The sequence below is a fragment of the Pristiophorus japonicus genome, chromosome 1 (assembly GCF_044704955.1).
Source record: "Pristiophorus japonicus isolate sPriJap1 chromosome 1, sPriJap1.hap1, whole genome shotgun sequence".
NCBI lineage: Eukaryota > Metazoa > Chordata > Chondrichthyes > Pristiophoridae > Pristiophorus > Pristiophorus japonicus.
Genome location: NC_091977.1, coordinates 198,642,832 through 198,667,131, shown reverse-complemented (window position 1 = coordinate 198,667,131; position 24,300 = coordinate 198,642,832). Strand labels below are relative to the sequence as shown.

Genomic DNA, 24,300 nt, shown 5'->3' with positions numbered 1-24,300 from the left:
TTGTTCCTTGTGTAATTACAGAAAAAGGGCTAGCCGTTTGGGGTGATAACTTTTGCGGGAGCACCAAACTATCACCAGGAGCTACTCAATTCCAACGGATATGTACTTCTGGTTTAGCACTCCAGGAGGGAAGTGGAGCGCTAAATCAAGCGTTACCACTGTCTTTGGAGCACTATACGAGGCAAGAGGGGTAGTAGCAACAGAGCGCTGCACAATGTCCAGTGCAGCACTGCCGGGATCACAGGCTCCTTCTCTCCCTTAAAGGGAAGGGCCATTGCTGCAAGGTAACGAGTTGACTGGTTGGCGATGACACCAGAGATCCACGACGATCAGCTCCAAGCACTCTAACAGAGTGCAGGGCTGATCAATCGCAGCAGCAGAAAAAAAATTAAAAACAAGCAGAGGGGTGAAAAAATGTTTTTGGCCTACCTGACCACCAATCCCTTTAATTACCGCTCTCCAAGCAGCCGCTGGCCTCACAATGCCTCCTGCAACTGTCGTTGTTGCCGCCCGGCGGTGCTGCAGAGGGCGGAAGCGAATTTAAGATCCGGGACGATAACGGGGCGCTGTGCATTGGATGACATCACGATCGCCGGGGCGCAGAAGATTATGTGCTAAGGATTACCACCGCCACTAACCTGCATCGGAAGTTCACGGGCGTCGGTACTTTTGCCGCGCCCGGTCAGCAAGCTGTTAGCGCTCCATTATCGCCCTCCGGAGGCGCTAGCCGGAGGTGCAAAAGAGACTAATTTCTCCCCCAAATGTTTTACTAAACAGCTATCATAGACTTCCCCAGTTTAATAAAATATTTTTTCTTTAATTTTACACACGGTGCAAATTAACCCAGGAGTTTTGTCGCGCTCACATGTTGCATATAACACTAAAAGTATGTAGCTTAAAAATAATTGGAACATGTCATCCCTCAAACAGTCTTTAGCATCCATAGAGATGAAAATGCCTCAAGCAAAAGTTTATTGGTGTTTTTTGAAGATCTGAGAATATAATAAATATCTTTCCTGCAATATTTCTTGCACCACATTTGGCTCGCTTCCAATCTTAACTGAAAGATTAGTCCATACAATTTCATACTTAATAGTTTTGTGTTTGATTATATTATCAAGAAAAAATATTTTTCATTTCATTTACTTTGTGCATTTCTGCTGCATCTGTAAAATGGAAGGGATTTGAATGTTTATGTATCGTTAGTTTTGAAAATGCTTAATATTTTAGCAATCTAGGAACTGGAGTAGGCCATTCAGCCCCTCGACTCTGATCCATCATTCAATTAGATCATGGTTGATCAGTAGCTCAAATCCATTTATCCACGCTTGTTCCATATCCCTTGATATTCTTACCCAACAAACATCTGGCTTGAAAATTTCAATTGACCCAGCAACCACAGCCTCTTGGAGGAGTGACTTCCAGATTTCCACTAACCCTTTGTGTGAAAAACTGTTTCCTGCTTTCACTCCTAAATGGCCAGCTCTCATTTTATTATGTCCTCTTGTTCTGGATTCTCCCACAAGAGGATATAGTTTCACTGTAGCTACCCTACCAAATCCCTTTATCTTGTTAACCCAAGGGAATACCAGGTTGATGCCACCTGTCATCATAATTTAACCCTTTAAGCCCTGGTATCATTCTGGTGAATCTGCACTGTTCCCACTCCAAGGCCAATATATCAATCCTGCAGTTCAGTGCCCAAAACTGAACACAATATTCCAGGTGGGGTCTGACCAAGGGTTTGTACAATTGAAGCATAACCTCCTCAGTTTTGAAATCCAGACCCCTTGAGATAAAGACCAAACTTCCATTGGCCTTTTTGATTACTTTGTGTAACTGTCATTTTTAATAATTTGTGGACACCTGATCAGAAACATAGAAATTTACAGCGCAGAAGGAGGCCATTTCGGCCCATCGTGTCCCGTCGGCCAACAAAGAGCCGCACGGCCCTCGGTCAGCAGCATTGAAGATTATATATAAACCTTGAACAATGAACAATGGCGGAAAGGCAAAGAGCACCCAGCTCATCCAGTCCGCCCACACAACTGCGACGCCCCTTACACTGAAACATTCTACACTCCACCCCAACTGGAGTCATGTGATCTCCTGGGAGAGGCAAAAAACAGATAAAAACCCAGGCCAATTGGGGAAAAAAATCTGGGAAAATTCCTCTCCGACTCATCCAGGCGATCGAAACGAGTCCAAGAGATCACCCTGGCCGTATTCGATTCCCTGCAGTACTTATCATCGTATCTGCGCCGGCCAACAAGAGATTATTCAGTCTAATCCCAATTACCAGCTTTAGATCCGTAACCCTGCAGGTTACGGCACTTTAAGTGCCCATCCAAGCACCTTTTAAATGTGGTGAGGGTTTCTGCCTCCACCACCCTTCCAGGCAGTGAGTTCCAGACCCCCACAACCCTCTGCGTGAAGAAGCCCCCTCCCCACAAATCCCCTCTGACCCTTCCACCAACCACCTTAAAACTATGCCCCCTGGTAACAGACCCCTCCACCAATGGAAATAGGCCTTTGCTAACCACTATATCCAGGCCCCTCAAAATTTTGTATACCTCCTCTCAACCTATTCTGTTCCATTGAGAACAAACCCAGCCTATCCAATCTGTCCTCATAACTAAGATTCTCCATTTCAGGCAGCATCCTAGTAAATCTCCTCTGCACCCTCTCTAGTGCAAACACGTCCTTCCTATAATATGGTGACCAGAACTGCATGCAGTACTCCAGCTGTGGCCTAACCAAAGTATTATACAATTTAAGCATAACCTCCCTGCTCTTGTATTCTATGCCTCGGCCAATAAAGGCAAGCATTCTGTATGTCTTCTTAACTTACCAACTTGGCCTGCTGCTTTCAGGGATCTGTGGACAAGCAGATTAAGGAAATATATTCAGCAGGTGCCTGATGTGTATTATCTATTCATATGTCAAGTTAAAATACAGAAACAAATCCATCTAATAATGTTCTAGAATCCTCCAACCACCTGTGTCAGATGCTGATGAATATTAATAAACTAATACTTCATCATGTATGGAGAAGGAAGTGTGCAGTTCAGGATTGTTTTTAAAGGTACTGCTTTCAATTTAGAATTGTTACACAAACCTCCACCTAACAGAGAAACGCCCAGATAGAGAAGGCAGATCAGCACAAGAGAAATAGAAAAGGTGATATATAAGTGAAATATAGTTACCAACTCAAAGATTAATAGGCAGTATCCCCATGTTCTCTCCTGGCCCAAATGAAGCACAGGGGCCAAAACCAAGCAATTTGCTCCAGCCCTTAAGCACAATTCATCCCAGCCATAAACAGCCACGCCACAATGTATCAATATACTCTTCCCACAAGAATATTGCAATCAAACTGCACAATGATGCTATGACATTTACAAAATCAATAAACAAGTAATGTTTTAACTCTTTTATCTCTCTTAATCTCATCTTTCCTTTCCTTTCTTTATTTTGCTTTCTGTACATGATTTTAATCGAATTTATGCTTCCTGCTTTAGGCTCTGCTGGCTCAGTGAGGATTCTTCAATCTAATTGGTTGAAGAGCCACGCTGGTGTTTGACCAGTTCACAGATACCACAGATCGCCTGTAGGGGGCGCCACGTTAGATCAGACGCCTGAAGACAGAAAATCGCTGCTCAAAATCCCACAAAAAGTCTGTGGGCAGCTCTCAGCGTGGTGAACAGCGAGCACCGTTCCTCCGCCGCTGATCGCAAAATCTGGGCTATTATTGACAACAACTTGCTCATTCTTCAATGGGAAGAAATGTAGATTCAATCTGGAAGTAGTGAAGCAGGTACAACTAAAGATGAATGTCCTTTTATCTCTGTACCTTGGGTCTGGATACAGCCCAGGCTGATGAAATTAACATCTTTTCTTTCTGCTGGCATAAAGTCCGAGAACTTGAACCAGCTTGAACAGTCTCATGCTAATTCTCAGCAGTTGTGGGCCCACATCCAAAATTGCTCCTAATTTGGCAATCAATTTGGAATCTCACAGAAAGGCTACATGATTTAAATTAGGCTTAAATGAGAAATTGCTGCTATAGCAAATGTTCATCTGAACTTCGGGTTAAGGCATGCAGTTGGAGTAGAATAAAATGAGCTTCACATTATAGCTAGCTGTCTTGTATCTTATCTGACAGTGCCTGATGGTGGCACCGTGCTTCTCTATTTCCCTGCAATGATATCCCTCATATGGATCACATAAATTCATCAAATAATGATGTGTTAAAACCAATGTGCAGATTTGAAATGAATGTTCAGAGAAGATTGGAGTTCTACAATGCTGATATGTAATAGCCAAAGACAAACACTTTTTTCCAATCTTTCCTCATAACGCAAATGCCTAACATTAAACATCAGTCTTGTGGCTGACCCCTGGCCTTCCCAGTTTGGTGTCATCTGCAAACTTAGCCAATTTACAGTGAGTTTCTGAATCCAGCTTATAGATATAAATCAGAAATATTACTGGTCTCAACACTGATCCCAGGGACACCTCACTCAGAACTTACCCCACCTCAACATAACTCCTCCAACAAGTGTGTTTCTATCCTTCAGCCAATTTCTGATCCATTATCAAGATTTGCCCCTAATCCCCAATAAATTATTTTGTGTCTGTAAGCACTCTAATAATGACTCCACGAGGTAAGGTATTGTACTTGAACTGTTGTGACCTTAGTCCATTTATTGCAGCTCCTGAGTGAGGGTACAGTAAGGTGAGCTCCCTTTTATACGTGGTTACCTGCAGTGTACAGGTGACCCCTAGGTCTCCACCAGTTGCACCCTCTGGTGGTACAGGCACATTGTATACAGTGTGAAGATACATTCAGTGGTCTTATGTAACTGTACATTGAGTAAAAGTGGAGGGCAGAGAAACCCAAGGCAAAAATCAAAAAGGGCCACTTTACAGCAAAATTTTAAAGGGGCAAAATGTGTTAGAAAGACAAGCCTGAAGGCTCTGTGCCTCAATGCGAGGAGTATTCATAATAAGGTGGATGAATTAACTGCGCAGGCAGCAATTAACGAATATGATATAATTGGCATCACAGAGACATGGCTCCAGGGTGCCCATGGCTGGGAACTCAATATCCAGGGGTATTCAACATTCATGAAGGATAGACAGAAAGGAAAAGGGGGTGGGGTAGCGTTGCTGGTTAAAGAGGTTATTAACGCAATAGTAAGAAAGGGCATTAACTTGGATGATGTGGAATCTGTATGGGTGGAGCTGCGGAATACCAAAGGGCAGAAAACGCCAGTGGGAGTTGTGTGCAGACCACCAAACAGTAGTAGTGAGGTTGGGGATAGCATCAAACAAGAAATTAGGGAGGTGTGCAATAAAGATACAGCAGTTATCATGGGCGACTTTAATCTACATATAGATTGGGCTAACCAAACTGGTAGCAATATGGTGGAGGAGGATTTCCTGGAGTGTATTAGGGATGGTTTTCTAGACCAATATGTCGAGGAACCAACTAGGGAGCTGGCCATCCTAGACTGGGTGATGTGTAATGAGAAAGAACTAATTAGCAATCTTGTTATGTGAGGCCCCTTGGGGAAGAGTGACCATATGGTAGAATTCTTTATTAAGATGGAGAGTGACACAGTTTATTCAGAGACTAGGGTCCTGAACTTAAGGAAAGGTAACTTCGATCGTATGAGACGTGAATTGGCTAGAATAGACTGGCGAATCATACTTGAAGGGTTGATGGTGGATAGGCAATGGCAAACATTTAAAGATCACATGTTTGAACTTCAACAATTGTACATCCCTTGCTGGAGTAAAAATAAAACGAGGAAGGTGGCTCAACCGTGGCTAACAAGGGAAATTAAGGATAGTGTTAAATCCAAGGAAGAGGCATATAAATTGGCCAGAAAAAGCAGCAAACCTGAGGACTGGGAGAAATTTAGAATTCAGCAGAGGTTTAATTAAGAGGGAGAAAATAGAGTACGAGAAGAAGCTTGCTGGGAACATAAAAAGTGACTGCAAAAGATTCGACAGATATGTGAAGAGAAAAAGATTAGTGAAGACAAACGTAGGTCCCTTGCAGTCAGATTCAGGTGAATTTATAATGGGAACAAAGAACCGGCAGATCAGTTCAACAAATACTTTGGTTCTGTCTTCAGGAAAGAAGACACAAATAACCTTCCGGAAATACTAGGGGACCGAGGGTCTAGAGAGAAGGAGGAACTGAAGGAAATCCTTATTAGGCTGGAAATTGTGTTAGGGAAATTTATGGGATTGAAGGCCGATAAATCCCCAAGGCCTGATAGTCTGCATCCCAGAGTACTTAAGGAAGTGGCCCCAGAAATAGTGGATGCATTGGTGATCATTTTCCAACAGTCCATCGACTCTGGATCAATTCCTATGGACTGGAGGGTAGCTAATGTAACACCACTTTTTAAAAAAGGAGGGAGAGAAAACGGGTAATTATAGACCGGTTAGCCTGACATCAGTAGTGGGGAAAATGTTGGAATCAATTATTAAAGATGAAATAGCAGCGCATTTGGAAAGCAGTGACAGGATCGGTCCAAGTCAACATGGATTTATGAAAGGGAAATCATGCTTGACAAGTCTTCTGGAATTTTTTGAGGATGTAACTAGTAGAGTGGACAAGGGAGAACCAGTGGATGTGGTGTATTTGAACTTTCAAAAGGCTTTTGACAGGGTCCCACACAAGAGATTGGTGCGCAAAATTAAAGCACATGGTATTGGGGGTAATGTACTGATGTGGATAGAGAACAGGTTGGCAGACAGGAAGCAGAAAGTCGGGATAAACGGGTCCTTTTCAGAATGGCAGGCAGTGACTAGTGGGGTGCCACAGGGCTCAGTGCTAGGACCCCAGCTATTTACAATATACATTAATGATTTGGAAGAAGGAATTGAGTATAATATCTCCAAGTTTGCAGATGATACTAAACTGGGTGGCGATGTGAGCTGTGAGGAGGACACTAAGAGGCTGCAGGGTGACTTGGACAGGTTAGGCGAGTGAGCAAATACATGGCAGATGCAGTATAATGTGGATAAATGTGAGGTTATCCACTTTGGGAGCAAAAACATGAAGGCAGAATATTATCTGAATGGCGGCAGATTAGGAAAAGTGGAGGTGCAACGAGACCTGGGTGTCATGGTACATCAGTCATTGAAAGTTGACATGCAGGTACAGCAGGCGGTGAAGAAGGCAAATGGTATGTTGGTCTTCATAGCTAGGGGATTTGAGTATAGGAGCAGGGAGGTCTTACTGCAGTTGTGCAGGGCCTTGGTGAGGCCTCAACTGGAATATTGTGTTCAGTTTTGCTCTCCTAACCTGAGGAAGGATGTTCTTGCTATTGAGGGAGTGCAGCGAAGGTTCACCAGACTAATTCCCGGGATGGCTGGACTGACATATGAGGAGAGATTGGATCAACTGGGCCTTTATTCATTGGAGTTTAGAAAGATGAGAGGGGATCTCATAGAAACATATAAAATTCTGACGGGACTGGACAGGTTAGATTCAGGAAGAATGTTCCCGATGTTGGGGAAGTCCAGAACCAGGGGACACAGTCTAAGGATAAGGGGTAAGCCATTTAGGACTGAGATGAGGAGAAACGTCTTCACTCAGAGAGTTGTTAACCTATGGAATTCCCTACCGCAGAGAGTTGTTGATGCCAGTTCATTGGATATATTCAAGAGGGAGTTAGATATGGTCCTTACGGCTAAAGGGATCAAGGGGTATGGAGAGAAAGCAGGAAAGGGGTACTGGGGTGAATGATCAGCCATGATCTTATTGAATGGTGGTGCAGGCTCAAAGGGCTGAATGGCCTACTCCTGCACCTGTTTTCTATATTTCTATGTTTCTACCTCACACTTTCCAACATTATACTCCATCTGCCAAATTTTTGCCAACTCACTTAGCCTGTCCATGGGTTAGGCATTCCACTTTTGTGCAAATCGGCCAAAAATGGGAGTTATTTCCAGCGTGGGCGGTAAATACGAGTTTTCAGATCACCATCTTATCGGCCATTGTCAAAACCCTTACTTTGCATTTTTTTAAATGGGCATTACCACGAGCGATCTAAAATGGGCGTTAGTGTTAAATTTCTCTGACCTTCTGCCGTAAAATGTCGCCGTCCTTAGCAACGGCATGGCAATACCAGTTTCCTGTGTTTCAGGAGGTCCGGGGTCATCATAACATGCGCATAAGAGGAGACAGAGAGAGAGGGAGCAGAGAGGGAGTGAACGCATGTGTGGGTGTGGTGTGGGTGCTTGTTTGGCTGTTTTGGGAGATAGGAGGGAGAATTTCGACCTTAACACAGAATTGTGAGCAATAAGTTAGCTGTTACCAGCGAGATATTTTCGCTAATTTGGTACCTACAATGGAAGGAATGGAGGAGGCGACACAGCACGCTGTGGAGACTGACACTGGAGAGAGCAGTGAGGTGGGAGAGGAACAATTGGGAGGACGAAAGAGAGTGAGGAGATTCTCAGACGAGGCAAATGCTTCCCTCCTGCAGGAGGGCGAGTTACGCTGGGGTGAATTGACACAGGGAGGGCATGGGAAGTACACCCCAAAGGCCTACCAGAGGATATGGGCCGAGATAGCCGAAGTGCTCTCGTCGGCGACCAACAAGGTGCGTGAGGGCAACCAATGCCGCAAGTGATGGAAGGACCTTGTCAGATCCGCAAGAGTAAGTATTACATTTATTTACATGTACTTATATATTTATATAATATGATTTGTAAGTGTAATGAGTGATTAAAATCAAATGTGAGGTCTTTCACTTTTACCGGGAAGGTTATACTCAAAGCCTGCGTTCACGTTGTACGTCTTTAGTTAGAAAATGATAATTATCTTAATAATCATGATTACACCTGTCACTTATGTGTTGTATCAGTCTCTGTGACAGTACCTGGAAATGATATTATGCAATGATCTCATGCCATGTTACCTTTTACAGAAGACGGTTTCAAAGAATAGGGCCGAGCAGAGGCGAACGGGTGGGGGGGGGTCACCAGTCATCATTGACATCACCGATATTGAGGAGCGGGTGCTGGCACTAGTGGGGACCCACCCCCGGTTGGCCACGCAAGCAGCTGTAGAACCTGAAGTAATGCCACATGAGTAAAGTGGGCCTGCATTTTATCATTATCATTTCCCCTTTCCAGCAACCCTCTTAGGGTTGTGTCAACCTGCTCTTCTACTATCTGGAGATCTATAGCATTTACCATGGCTACGCCTGCTGCATATCCCGCGCCCATCATTTCTAATATCTCCCTTTTTCGTCTAACCTTTCCTTTTAATGTGATAAACCTCAGGGTCTTGGACTCGGGTCCAGCCAAAGTCTGAAGTGTCAGATTTTTATACATGCTTATTGTTTTTGACCCACAGAAACTAGATCGTTAGATCGGTCAGATTTAGAAATATCATGATTATCTTCTGGTGTATTCCAAAGTGTATCTTTTCCTTTGTCTTCTTTATCACCAGCCCTCCACTTGCCCCTTCCTCTGTTTGAGGACAATCTGGTGATGCGGGATTCGGAGTTTCTGGCATGGGTGTAGGGGTTATTTCTGAGCTCCAACATCCAAGCACTGCCCGAACTGCTATGGCCCTATTATTCAGGCACGCGAGGTCTTTATAGGTGGTCTGTCCCCCGCCCCCCCACTATCGGTCTTGGTTATCCAGGGACAATCTAGCAACTTATGTCCCGAATCGCACCCTACCTTCCAGCACCCTGGGGCTGGTGGACTAATGCATTGGCAGATGCTGTATAATGTGGATAAATGTGAGGTTATCCACTTTGGTGGTAAAAACACAAAGGCAGAATATTATCTGAATGGCGGGAGATTAGGAAAAGGGGAGATGCAACGAGACCTGGGTGCCATGGTACATCAGTCATTGAAAGTTGGCATGCAGGTACAGCAGGCGATGAAGAAGGCAAATGGTATGTTGGCCTTCATAGCTAGAGGATTTGAGTATAGGAGCAGGGTGGTCTTACTGCAGTTGCACAGGGCCTTGGTGAGGCCTCACCTGGGATATTGTGTTCAGTTTTGGTCTCCTGATCTGAGGAAGGACGTTCTTGCTATTGAGGGAGTGCAGCGAAGGTTCACCAGACTGATGCCCGGGATGGCAGGACTGACCTATGAGGAGAGACTGGATCGACTGGGCCTGTATTCACTGGAGTTTAGAAGGATGAGAGGGGATCTCATAGAAACATATAAAATTCTGATGGGACTGGACAGGTTAGATGCAGGAAGAATGTTCACGATGTTGGGGAAGTCCAGAATCAGGGGACACAGTCTAAGGATAAGGGGTAAGCCATTTAGGACTGAGATGAGGAGAAACGTCTTCACTCAGAGAGTTGTTAACCTGTGGAATTCCCTACCGCAGAGAGTTGTTGATGCCAGTTCATTGGATATATTCAAAAGGGAGTTAGATATGGCCCTTACGGCTAAAGGGATCAAGGGGTATGGAGGGAAGGCAGGAAAGGGGTACTGAGGTGAATGATCAGCCATGATCTTATTGAATGGTGGTGCAGGCTCGAAGGGCAGAATGGCCTACTCCTGCACCTATTTTCTATGTTTCTATGTTTCTATATACATGCACAACATCACTCTCCCCTAAGTCTTGTGCCACTGGCCTTTACACTGTGTGCTCTGGTCAGCAGTGAACGGTTGGAGGTTGCAATGGGGGTCAATTGGGTTCTGGGTGTGATCCATGTGTGTCCATGGCTACATACATCCATTCACCCCCACCCCCCCCCCCCCATACATAGACCATGTATGTGGCTTGAAATCTTGACATCTGCATTTGCATACATGTACAGAGAATAAAAAATAGAATTACTTACATCACTGTTTCAGTTTAGCAGTAGTGGAACAAGTACATATTACAGGTAAGGTACATACGTGGTATTACAGTCTTGCCCCTGGTGTGTAGGTGCAGGTGGGTGAGGACGTAGTTCCAGAGTAACCAGACTGTGTCCAGGTTGTCTGATGGCGGCGTGTGCCCCCTACTAGCTGGGTGGGCTCGGATCGCTCACCTGGCTGAGTCTCAGGGCCTTTGCTGTTGCCTAGTGGTGGGCAGAGCCACAGGAAAGTGTGGCCTCCCTGTCCTCCTTTGAGGGCTGCAGGGTCTCCCTGCTGTCCTTCAGCGGTAGTGGGAGCCTGGTCAACCCAGGTCCCGTCGGGAGGGCTGGAGGGTGCTAGCCTCTTGCTCCTGGTTCTGGCCCTGGAGGCCAGAGAAGTAGGGCCGATCTGGGGTAGGGTGCCAGTGGTGGTGCCTGTGCCGTTCGCTGATCGCTGGCCCTAGAGTGGGTATGCTCCTACTGTGTGTGTCCATGCTCCCTGGGGCATCACATTGGTCCCGGAGACGTAGGCTACATGATTAGGTAGCCCGCTGGATCTGGGTGCTTCCCACGGGAGGTTGCCTTTGGTTTTGTCGGCGTACATGTAGAACCCGGCATTACACATTATTCCATCATTTACATTCATGATACATTGGCTCTGACCGCAATCACCCGACTCGACATTGTTAGTTATCTTTACAAATTCGCCTTTGTCAATTACATCTTCGCATTTGTCAATTACATCTTTTCACTGTATACTACCAGCATCGCTGTACAAGGTTACATTTAGATACTTGCATTTGTCAATTACATCTTTTCACTGTATACTACCAGCATCGCTGTACAAGGTTACATTTAGATACTTGCATTTGTCAATTACATCTTTTCACTGTATACTACCAGCATCGCTGTACAAGGTTACATTTAGATACTTGCATTTGTCAATTACATCTTTTCACTGTATACTACCAGCATCGCTGTACAAGGTTACATTTAGATACTTACATTTGTCAATTACATCTTTTACATTAATATCGCCGGCATCGCTGTACAAAGAGTAGAACTGTCCCTTTAATTGTGCTGGGTTGCTGATCTCCTTTAAGAGGGCTTTGCAATCTTTACCTCATGGTGCGGGTGCCATCTTCTCGCTCTCCACGAGGTAGACTGCGGTGATCCTTTTCTCCCCAGGTTCTTCCATGGAAGCCGGGAATTTACCTTCTGCGCTGATCTTCTTCCTTAGGAATCCTGCCACTGGAGCCCGGAAGGTGAGGTTTGGTCGTTTGGGTTGGATCATCTCGCCGTTGGGTTGTGCGGTCTGTGTCGTCGCCGCGCAGTCGAGTTGGACGGTAGGATCTTCAGGTGCTGCGATGAATCCAAATTTGGGGCCGCGTAGGATGTCGATCGCTGGGGCCTGGAGGCTTTCCCAGCTCGAACAGATTTGGATTTGTTTTATCCATCTTCTTCCTAAAAGCATTGGGCCATCACCAGCAACGATCCACAAAGGTAGTTTGTGCATTGTGCCGCCATAGGGCACCTGGACATCCATGCTGCCAACAATTGGGATGGTGTCATTTGTGTAAGTGAGCAGCTTCACCTGGATCGGGAGCATTTTATGTCGTTGGGCGGGATTGTCCCAGAGTTTGTCGAAGGCCGCCTGATTCATCAGCGATTGGCACGTCCCTGTGTCGACCTCCATCGAGACTGGAACATCGTTGATTTCAACTTCCATTTTCAATGGAGAACACTCGGTGGAGCAGGTAAACACTCCATACACCTCTTCATGGAGCTGAGCTGCCTCCTGGACTCTCTCTTCCTCTTCATCAGCACTGGAGCCCGGGTGATCGGCCAACTCTTCAGCGACTCGGTGAGTAAAATGTATTTTACACATTCACTGGAGATGGCCTTTAGTGTTACAGCCTTTGCAAATATAGTCTCTGTATCGGCACTGGTGGGCTCTGTGATTTCCTCCATGGGTTAGCCCCATGTGGCGGACTCAGGGTTGTAGGACTCGGGGTAGCAGTCTTGCCTCTAAAAGGTTCCAGTCGGTTCATGGTACTTGCCGGGTTAGAGTCCTGGGGGTGAGTCATCATCCTCTTGGAATCGCAGGCTGAGGCCATGAACGCCTGGCTGACATTGATTGCCTTCTGCAGGGTGACCGTGGTGTCCGCAGAGAACAGCCTGTGGAGGAGGCCCTCGTGACCGATTCCAATAACAAAGATGTCCCTCAGTGCTTCGGTGAGGTAGTCGCCAAAATCACACGGTGCAGCCAATCGTCTCAGGTCTGCAGCATATTTTGCGATTCCTTGGCCTTCGGGCCGCCGGTGTGTGTAGAACCGATGTCTGGCTATGAGGATGCTCTCTTTAGGCTTGAACTGTTCCTGTATCGTCGTTATGAGCTCCGCGTATGTTTTGGTTGTCATCTTCGCTGGGGCTAGCAGGTCCCTGACAAGGCCATGAACAGTGGGCCCACAACTGCTGAGCAGGATAGCTCTGCGCTTATCAATCAGCGAGGCCGGTGTGTCTCCAGCCAGGTCGTTCGCGATGAAGTAGTGTTCGAGCCTTTCTACAAAGGCATCCCAATCTTCCCCATCAGCAAATTGTTGAAAGTTGCCAAGGTTATTCATTTTTTGCGTGGAAATTTGTAATCTCGTCTGCAGTTATTGTGTCTGTAAGCACTCTGGTAATGACTCCATGAGGTAAGGTATTGCGCTTGAACTGTTGTGATCTTAGTCCATTTATTGCAGCTCCTGAATGAGGGTACAGTAAGGTGAGCTCTCTTTTATACTTGGTTACCTGTCGTGTACAGGTGACCCCTCGGTCTCCACCAGTTGCACCCTCTGGTGGTACAGGCATAGTGTATACAGTGTGAAGATACATTCAGTGGTCTTATGTATCTGTACATTGAGTGTACAGGGTATATACATACACAACAAATTAGAATGAAGGCATTCCTGCAGTCCTCCTAGAAAACCTTTATAGAATCTAGCTATTTCTTAAATGAGTCCAGTGACCCTAGTTTGCTAGTGTTCATTTGTTAAAACTATTTAGAACAATATCAACTTGCATTTATATAGCGCCTTTAACTTAGTATAACGATCCAAGGCACTTCACAGAAGTGATTATCAGCCAAAATTTGACACCGAGCCACATAAGGAGATATTAGGACAGGTGGTCAAAGCGGTGGCTTTTAAAGAGTTATTTCCTTAAATGTTCCTCATTTATTATCTAGATATTTGCCTTTACTGTGTGTTTTAAATATATGGATTAAACCAGGCATGTCTTTCCTTAAATACTCCAATTTCTGAACTTTCAGATTAAATGGGTAGCAGAATATAAACACTTGGTATGTGTGCACACTGTCATGCCTCACTCATTTGAAGTGCATGGCTGGTTCCTTTGAGGGGAACAAGGTTTTATCGTTAAATGCATAAATACCGCGTTTTCTGTTATGTGGCTGGTGGGTAAGTTTCACTTTTCATGATCATTAGATCTCACCCACGTAGTGCACAACCGTTTGGGCAGGGCGTGATCAAACGACACATAGCTGCATAGGAGTCGATGGAATAAAGGCAGATAGATGACTGTCTCACTGACGGATGCGGCGTTTGGCCCCGCCACCTTCCTGCAGAGTCACTCCCCCAGCGCTAACCGAGGCAGCAGCTGACTGGAGGAACTGCTGAACTGGGGCTTTGCTGAAGAGTTCACTCGGGCATTTTCAAATCATTCACCCGCCGTTTTCTTCTCGTAAGTGCCTGTCGTTATTTGGTGTGTGTGGTGTGTGTGTGTGTGAGAGAGAAGTTACAGTGAACAGGTTTGGCCGCTGCCGCTTTCGAAAAGTTAAGATGAAATGACAAGAAGTGAAACTGATCGGCCGCGGGGAGGTTTCCCTGAGCTCTCGTTCATCGTGTCACATCATTTCAACTATACAGATATGAAGCTCATGCTATCCGGGTAAACGGGGTGACCCAGCAGCCAATGCAGTCACATTTTCTCGAGTGCTAATACTTTATATACTTTGTGTAGCTCCACATCGGCCGAATGCAGTTTATCCATTTGATTTGTGCTACACTGGGGGCAAGCACATTGTGGTGGGACAGCTGAAGGGAGCGGAGGAGTCGTGTTGTACTTTGAACTGTTTCATGTTGCTGGCATAGCCATGTCATTCTGCTGTGATCCGATCACAGCTCCTTGGTTGTATTCAGCCTCTTCTCCGCTCCGAAAGATAGAAAGGATGCTTAATAGGGCGGGTTTCCAGATTTCTTTTGACACGGTAAGACCGAATTTAAAAGCCTGAAAAGTGAGTTCGGCATTTATCGAGCAGAACTCCCTCTTAGTTTCACAACTGTGTTCGTGCGTCTTTCATCATATTTCTTGCTGATATCACTTCCGCAATCTCGCCTCCGTACATGCCAGAAACATGAAGTTAGATGTAACAAAAAATGGAATGGCACTGCGTAACCGTAATACATTAGGTTGTCGCACCTCACCAGTCGATTCCATACACTATCACTATACAAGAAGGATAGAGTTAGTTTTGCACTGAATTTTGCGAAAACCCCACAGCGCTCTTTAGTTTGTAATCTCCTGTAATATTCGTTTTTTAAATAACAATTATTACGACTGGTACATTTTCAATCTGCATCTGCCAGATAAAAATCTGTTAATTGTTAAAATATAATCATAGTTAAAAAATATATCGACTCAAGAGCTGAATTCCAGAGGTGACGTGAGAGGGACTGCCCTTGCAATCAAGGCAGCATTCGACAGAGAGTGGCTCCAAGGAGTCCCAGTGAGACTGAAATCAACGGGATCAGAGACAAAACTATCCTGTGGCTGGAGTCATACTTGGCACACAGGAAGATGGTTGTGGTCCTTGGCTGCAGGCGTCCCTTAGGGGAAACATCTTCAGCTGCTTCATCAATGATCTTCCATCCATCATAAAATCAGATGTAAGGCTGTTTGCTGATGATTGCAGTGTTTCCTTCCTTTTGCAATTCCTAAGATAATGAAGCAGTCCATGCCCACATGCAGCAATATTTGGACAACATCCAGGCTTGGACTGATGTTGGCAAGTAGCATACGTGCCACACAATTGACAGGCAATGTCCATCTCCAAGAAGAACGCCTAACCACCTCTCCTTGATATTCAATGGCATTACCATCGTCAAATCCCCCACCATCAACATCCTGGGGGTATACATTGACCAGAAACTCAGCTGGACCAGCTTGGCTAAATGCTGTGACAACTAGAGCAGGTTAGAGTCTGGGTATTCTGTGGTGAGTGGCTTACCTCCTGACTCCCCAAAGCCTTTTGACCACCTACAAGGCTTGTATGGAATGTGATGGAATATCTTGTACTTGCCTGTGTATGTGCAGTCACAAAAACACTCCACTAGCTTGATACCATCCAGGAAAAAAACAGTCTGATTGGCTTGATTAGCACCCCATCCACCAACTTATACATGCACTCCCTCCACCACTAGTGTACAGTGGCTGCAGTGCGTACTGTCTACAGGATGCATTGCAGCAAATCGCCAGGGCATCTTCGGCAGCACGTCATAAAACCCGTAACCTCTATCATATAGAAGGGCAGTAGGCAATGTTCCTTCTAATTTTGGGGGGCCGTGTGGCCCCTTTAACGGGCTGCATGGCCCATTCAGAAATCCGTGCATGTTCTGTTTTCGCATTTAAAAGCCGGTGAGCTGGCTGCGCGGTAGCTCCTGACAGTTGCATGGCCACACAAATGCACAGCTTAAAGGGAACATTGGCAGTAGGTGCATGGGAACACCATCACCTCCAAGTTCCCCTCCAAGTCACACACCATCCCAACTTGGACAAATATCGCTGTTCCTTCATCATCGCTGAATCAAAATCCTGGAATTCCCGACCTAACAGTATTTGTGGGAGCACCTTTGCCACATGAACTGCAGTGATTCATGAAAAAGGCCCACCTCCACCTTCTCAAGGGCAACCATGGATGGGCTATATATGTTGGCATTGCCAGTGATGTCTGGATTCTGAGAATAGATAGCAGTGCTTTTAAAATCAGTAATGGGATTTTATTAATTTAAAGACTGGCAAAAGGAATCTGAATTAATGTTAAACACATTGCAATGCATAGCCATTTAATTTATGCAAAGATTGTATTTTTAAAATTAAGTTTTGCATGAGATCACTATTCTAAATGGTGTCCAAGATCAATTGTGCAGACAGCTGATAGTGCTTTTGTATTTTGCAGAATGTTTTGCAAGTGTTTCACTACAAAATTTCAGCTCAAGAAGATGCTTCTGCTGTTTTTAACCTTTGTATTGCCCTGCCTATTAAAACTCCTTTACAATCACAGAATGGTCACAGGTTCACAGAAAACCTGGTTAGTGGAACCTTTTTGGAGCACTTCCCAATTTGTGCGGAACAGAAAGAACGTCAAGTACGTGCAGTTAAAGCTTGAAATAAATTGCTCTGCCATCTACGACTGCAGCCCGGTGGAAGTGGGTAAAACTTTAGAAATACGAAAAGATAATATTGTTGATCTGGAAGATGAAGATGTTGAGTTGATGACATCTGACTGTGCTCACTACGTTTCCCAAAGAGGATATCAAAACAATTTGGTCTCAGAAGAGGAGCAGGAGTATCCTTTGGCATTTTCTTTGGTTGTTCATAAAGATGCTATCATGGTGGAAAGGATCTTAAAAATGATTTACATGCCCCAGAATATATACTGCATCCATTATGACCAGAAATCCTCAAACCCATTCAAATCTGCCATAGAGAACTTAGCCAGCTGCTTTCCTAATGTGTTCATTGCATCAAAGTTGGAACTGGTACACTATACTCACATCTCAAGACTCCAAGCAGATCTCAATTGCCTGTCGGATCTTCTCAAATCTTCTGTCCGATGGAAGTACATTATCAATTTGTGTGGCCAGGATTTACCATTGCGGTCCAACTTTGAATTGGTATCTGAGTTGAAGAAGCTGAATGGAGCTAACATGTTGGAATCTATGAAGCCGAGTGATACTAAGAAAGAACGATTCACGTATCGCTATGAGCTTCAATATAATCTATATGAGTACAGACAGATACTCTTCAAAACCAGCGTTGTGAAGGATCCTGCTCCCCACAACATTGAGATGTTTACTGGCAGTGCCTACTTTGTTTTGAGTTACGACTTTGTCCACTATATCAGTGACAGCGTGGTAGCCAAAGATTTTCTCGCCTGGTCCGCAGATACCTACTCGCCGGATGAGCACTTCTGGGCGAGCATGGTGCGGGTGCCCGGGGTGCCGGGCGAGCTCTCTCGGTCTGAGGCTGAAGTGACCGATCTGGAGAGTAAGGTGAGGCTGGTGAAGTGGAGCTACCTGGAGGAGGGGTTATACCCACCCTGCACGGGCACTCACCGCCGCAGCATCTGCATCTATGGTTCTGCTGAGCTCAGGTGGCTCCTTAACTACGGCCACTGGTTTGCTAATAAATTTGACTCCAAAGTAGATCCTGTGTTAATAAAATGCTTGGAATTGAAGATTAGGGAACGCCAGAGAAATTGGGTAGAATTGACTTCTCAAAAGTTCTATGTTCATAATCCTGGTGAAAACTTTTGGAGCTGAAGTAATGTAACATTTTGTGTCAGAAGTGTCCATCAGCTTAAGCTCTAAAGGCGAATACCAAATCGAACACTGTGCAGGAAATCTCGAACAATGGCTTAATAGAGAGTAACATGAAAAAACAAATGTTTGCTCATTATCAGTAGGACTAGTCAAATACAATTATTGATAATGGACAGAGGCATCACTTATTGAAGTGTTTGACATCACTTTTATTCTATAAAGATGCAGCTGACCCTACATTGAGTCATGGCTTGAGTGTATGATGGAGAGTTTTCTACACAGTTGGTGAAAGGAATAGGGGTGATAGCTACAATGGAATTTTTTTGTTCTGTATTCTCTTATGTTCATTACATGATCCTCTGCTGAAGTCTTACCCTAGATCCTGATACTGTAATAATGTCATGCGATAATGGGTCTATCCTGAGTCTGTAAATGATTTAAAAGTCTTACATAAAATCATGCAAGTTAGAAATTGGAGAGTGTTCTAGTAGGATTAATAACGAGATGCTCTCCAGAGAGTGGGGATGAAATATGCCATTTTCAATTCAATATTTTTGGTTACGCTTAAACTAAACAGAGGTTGTCTCCTGAGACAATTGATGTAATAATGTGGATAATCCAGTTTCTAATTCAAATGTTTCTTACTGAATGTTTTTTTAAATAATTTATGACTTTGGTAGCTTTAGCAATATCAGATTTACTGGCATGCAGTAAGATGATTTTGCACAACTTCATCAATGTCAAGCCACTGCAGCGTGTATCTGACACTTAGCCTATATGATAGCACCTCTCAGGAGCAACCAGGCCCCAAGTAAGTTACATTAGTCTGCTTCAAATGAAAAATAGAAATATCAGAGCCTTCAATGTGTAGACTTTATTTAAATAGTTTTTTTTAAATTCAGTGTTGGCCCGGGGCAGGAGGAAGTCATTTTATCTGAAGATTGAAAACATGGTGTAAACATTATAATGTGATAAGAAAAGGATTCATGTGATATTTTATTACCACATTTATAAGAGAACAATAATGGATTCTTTCTGAGCTTGGATTGTGCATTGGGTTGAACATTAGTCTTTTGCGAGCATCTGCAGTTTATGAAAGTAAGCTAACACGAAATATAAAACAGTTAGCAAGAGTTTCTATAGGTATATAAAAAAAAAAAGAGTGGCTAAAGTAAATGTTGGTCCCTTAGGAGGACAAAACCGTAGAATTAGTAATGGGGAACATGGAGATGGCAGCAACTCTGAACAAATATTTTGTATCAGTCTTTACGGTACAGAACACTAAAAATATCCCAACAGTGGATAGTCAAGGGGCTATGGAGGGGGGGGCGGGGGTGGGAGTGGGGAGGAATTTACCACAATCACAATCAATAAGGAGGTGGTACTCATTAGGATAATGGGACCAAAGTCGGATAAATCCTCTGGACCTAATGGCTTGCATCCGAGGATCTTAAGAGAAGTAGCGGCAGGGATTGTGGATGCATTGGTTGTAATTTACCAAAATTCCCTGGATTCTGGGGAGGTCCCAACAGATTGGAAATGTAACGCCCCTATTTAAAAAAGGAGGCAGACAAAAAGCAGGAAACTATAGACCTAACATTTGTGGTTGGGAAAATGTTGGAGTCCATTATTAAAGAAGCAGTAGCAGGACATTTGGGAAAGCATAATTCAGTCAGGCAGAGTTAGCATGGATTTATGAAGGGGAAGTCATGTTTGACAAATTTGCTGGAATTCTTTGAGGATGTAATGAACAGGGTGCATAAAGAGGAACCTGTGGTATTTGGACTTCCAGAAGGTATTTGATAAGGTGCCACATAAAAGGTTACTACACAAGATAAAAGTTCACGGGGTTAAGGGTAATATATTAGCATGGATAGAGGATTGGCTAACTAACAGAAAACAGAGAGTCGGGATAAATGGTTCATTCTCAGATTGGCAATTAGTAACTAGTGGGGTGCTGCAGGGATCAGTGCTGGGATCCCAACTATTTACAATCTATATTAACGACGGATGAAGGGACCGAGTGAAACATAGCCAAGTTTGCTGACAATACAAAGATGGGAGGAAAAGCAATGTGTGAGGAGGACACAAAAAAATCTGCAAAAGGATACGAAAGGATATACTTGCTTTGGAGGCAGTTCAGAGAAGGTTCACTAGGTTGATTCCAGAGCTGAGAGGGTTGACTTATGAGGAATGGTTGAATAGGTTGGGCCTCTACTCATTGGAATTCAGAAGAATGAGGTGATTTTATCGAAACATACAAGATTATGAGGGGGCTTGACAAAGTGGATACAGAGAGGATGTTTCCACTGATAGGGGAGACTAGAACTAGGGGGCATAATCTTAGAATAAGGGGCCGTCCATTTAAAACTGAGATGAGGAGGAATTTCTTCTCTCAGAGGGTTGTAAATCTGTGGAATTCACTGCCTCAGAGAGCTGTGGAAGCTGGGTCATTGAATAAATTTAAGACAGATATAGACAGTTTCTTAACTGATAAGGGGTTATGTGGAGCGTGCAGGGAAGTTACCTGAGTCCATGATCAGATCAGCCATGATCATATTGAATGGCGGAGCAGGCTCGAGGGGCCGTATGGCCTACTCCTGCTCCTATTTCTTATGTTCTTATTTGCATTTTTGTTTTCACCTCTGAAATCTGGGTTTGAAATCAGCCCTGGTTGATGGGATGAAAGTCCCTCTCTGATGGCTGAGTACTTTACATGTCCATTTCGAACTTGTTAACCTAGATAACCAAGCTCTGTGACTGATCCTTTCTCACCCACTGTCCATGCACATACTCCTAGTAGGGGTCACTGGGTAATGGTCAGGACTAGTAATCCTGGCAGATCTTTTTTCTCTCCTCTCTTGGCTGATGTCGTTGAAGGCAATTGCTATGTTCCACTGGCAGAGGTTTTCTGTACAGACCAGTTAATGAACTTGAGGCCTTCCTCATCTGTGTGGCTTAATACCACATTGTGCTGTGGATTTACCTACTGAGCCATCAGGGCACCCTGAATTCTTTTGAGAGTTTTATTCTCCACGCGATCCTCAGCTGAAGTATTGTAAATCAGATGGAAATGCAACCCCTAAGAAAACATGGGCAACATCTAAAAGAGTAAATTTCTTTACTCAGTTCCAGTTTGCTTCTGACTTCCAATCCCATTCACAAACATATTACTAATCCTGCTGAAATTAAAACTTTGGAATCTTGTATCATTACTTATCGAAAGTTTACAGAAAGAAAAATCAGAGTATTGCATTTCAGCAGATCAGCTAATTGCTTGTGGTGTGGTCTGCAAGGCCCAAATTCCTAATATACGCAGCTAAAACTCCATGTTAAGTGTGATTTTGTGAAGTGTACCCTTGAAGGGGGGTGCAAAATTCACAAGAACCGCCCCCCCACCTCACCCCCACCAGTGTTTGGGCTCATTCGAAAGGAAATTTAATTTGGGACTACCTACTGAAAAGTTTGGAACCCTAAAGTGCTTATGGAAGAAACTACGAACTATAATCGAATTTTGGATTTTAAAAGACAAATTCAAGGCTGTGGGCGGACCTAAAGAATTAGCAGGAGACAACCTGATTAAGAGAGACTACCTGGGTGTGAGGACTAAGTTAATCTGTCTGGAGAAATGAGTATTCGAGAATCCTTCTCCACAAGAGACATTAACATCACAAAATCACCCATGATAGCTACCCATCAACATGGGTCTGGAAAACCATTTCAGCATATACATCACAAAGAGGCCCAATCCAGCCTGTATGCGAAAAACTAAGCACAAACGGACATTGCAATTACCAAACTAATATTTCCATCAGGAAACAGTTTTTGAACATCAACCCACCCAAGATATATAAATTTTTAACGAACCCACCAAAATATTACAAAGAAGAACCAAGCCCACCAAATTTAAACAAAGAATCCTGAACAGATTTTGCGCCAAGATTAGAACCACTGCAATCTTATAACTGGCTCCTGTTTTCAACAGACGGTGTGACACACTTTGCCATACAACCGAGACCAAGCTGGTGTCATCAAGACAAGGAGAGAAACCAACGCGACAGTTGTAAACTAACTTCTCCAGCCTTGAAGTCCTGAAGTCCTGAAGGAAGGAAGAACATCACCATCGCGGCAGCAACTGACCACAACCAACATGATATCAACAGAAAACCACCGCGATCGACCAAACTCGAACAAAACTCCAATGGGAAAAAAATGAAGAATCGAAAAGTTTCCACTCTACAATCTAATCCTGACCTACCAACGGGTAAAACATTACCTAAAAGACTGTAGAAACCTATTTCTAACCAAAGAAAACAGGTACTTACCCCATAGATCCAAAACATGCCTTACCACATCAACGGACTCAACCCAACTGAAGATTGCGCAGCAAGACGTCTTCTCCGACGTTCGGGGTATGGCAAGCAGACCTTACCGCATCCAGCGAACCCCAAAACCGTGATCTACCGCTAACTGTCAAAAGGATTGGTAAGCATAGTCCCTGCCTGCCGTGGAGTCTAACCTAGCTAAAATTAGGTATTGGGAGGTGGGAGGTGTAATTTTACTGTAACCCCCTTTGAATATGTAGTGTATGGTTCTTTATTAGAGTTTGACTTGTACCTTTCCTTGTATTGTCCCTTATTAGAACGATTGCAAGTTTGGCCTTGTATTCTCTTACGAGAGTAATAAGCTTGTATTTCCTTGGCTGTAATAAAAACAAAGTTCTTTTGCATCAAACCAGCGTCCTTTTGCACTTTTGTCACATCCCCCAAATAAATCCAGAGTCTAGAACCCAAGGGAGTTGGAACGAGTCGAACCGCTCAAGTTGGTCAGAAGAGAACCTGACCCCCTCATAGAGACCACCCCCTTACACCCTTTTATGTCACACAGTATCCTAAATTTATTTGGTTATGTTATTTAACTAGTACAACATTTTGATCACCCCCAAGACATTGCGTGCATGCAAAAATACATCAACACCATCAGCCCTTCAATCATAACCCTCAATATAGGCAACCATCATTAGACCAACATCATCATAGTCAGTCCCTCGGAATTGAGGAAGACTTGCTCCCACTTTTAGCATGAGTTCTTAGGTGGCTGTACAGTCCAATATGAGAACCACAGTCTCTGTCAAAGGTGGGACAGATAGTCGTTGAGGGAAAGGGTGGGCGGGGAGCCTGGTTTGCCGCACGTTCCTTCCGCTGCCTGCGCTTGATTTCTGTATGCTCTCGGCGACAATACTCAAGGAGCTCAGCGCCCTTCCAGATGCACTTCCTCCACTTAGGGCGGTCTTTGGCCAGGGACTCCCAGTTGTCAGTGGGGATGTCGCACTTTATTAGGGAGGCTTTGAGGGTGTCCTTGTAACGTTTCCGCTGCCTACCTTTGGCTCATTTACCGTGAAGGAATTCCGAGTAGAGCGCTTGCTTTGGGAGTCGCATGTCTGGCATGCGAACGATGTGGCCTGCCCAACGGAGCTGATCAAGTGTGGTCAGTGCTTGAATGCTGGGGATGTTGGCCTGGACGATGACGTTAATGTTGGTGCGTCTGTCCTCCCAGGGAATTTGTAGGATCTTGCAGAGACATCGTTGGTGGTATTTCTCCAGCGACATATACAAGTGACAACTGCCAGGGGCTGCATCACAGCAATGTAAATGCATCTCATTATTTTCTTGCCATATTCTTGAATTTTACAAACCTATTTGATGCTACTTTTTGAAATGGAATAAATAATAGGAATTGGTTTACAAACAAAAACAAATAAACTGAGTGGGGATGAGATTAGTCTTCGTTAGTAGCGCAAAATGAGCATTTTATCAGCCTCTAAGATTTTGTGCATATAAAATTTTAAGTTA

At 44.3% G+C, this 24,300-nt stretch overlaps 1 protein-coding gene across 2 annotated transcripts; it reads left to right on the top strand.

The window, feature by feature from the left end:
- The first annotated feature begins 14,447 nt into the window (after positions 1-14,447).
- LOC139267977 (beta-1,3-galactosyl-O-glycosyl-glycoprotein beta-1,6-N-acetylglucosaminyltransferase 4-like) lies at positions 14,448-23,250 on the top strand. Of its 2 annotated transcripts, XM_070885949.1 has the most exons (3): positions 14,448-14,588; positions 17,083-18,178; positions 22,434-23,250. In XM_070885949.1, exons 2-3 carry the CDS (start codon positions 17,084-17,086, stop codon positions 22,440-22,442), a joined length of 1,104 nt encoding a protein of 367 aa, XP_070742050.1. In that variant the 5' UTR covers positions 14,448-14,588; position 17,083; the 3' UTR covers positions 22,443-23,250. The 2 variants fall into 2 exon arrangements, 1 of the variants encoding a protein (XP_070742050.1); XR_011593955.1 differs by lacking the exon at positions 17,083-18,178.
- The last annotated feature ends 1,050 nt before the right edge of the window (positions 23,251-24,300 follow it).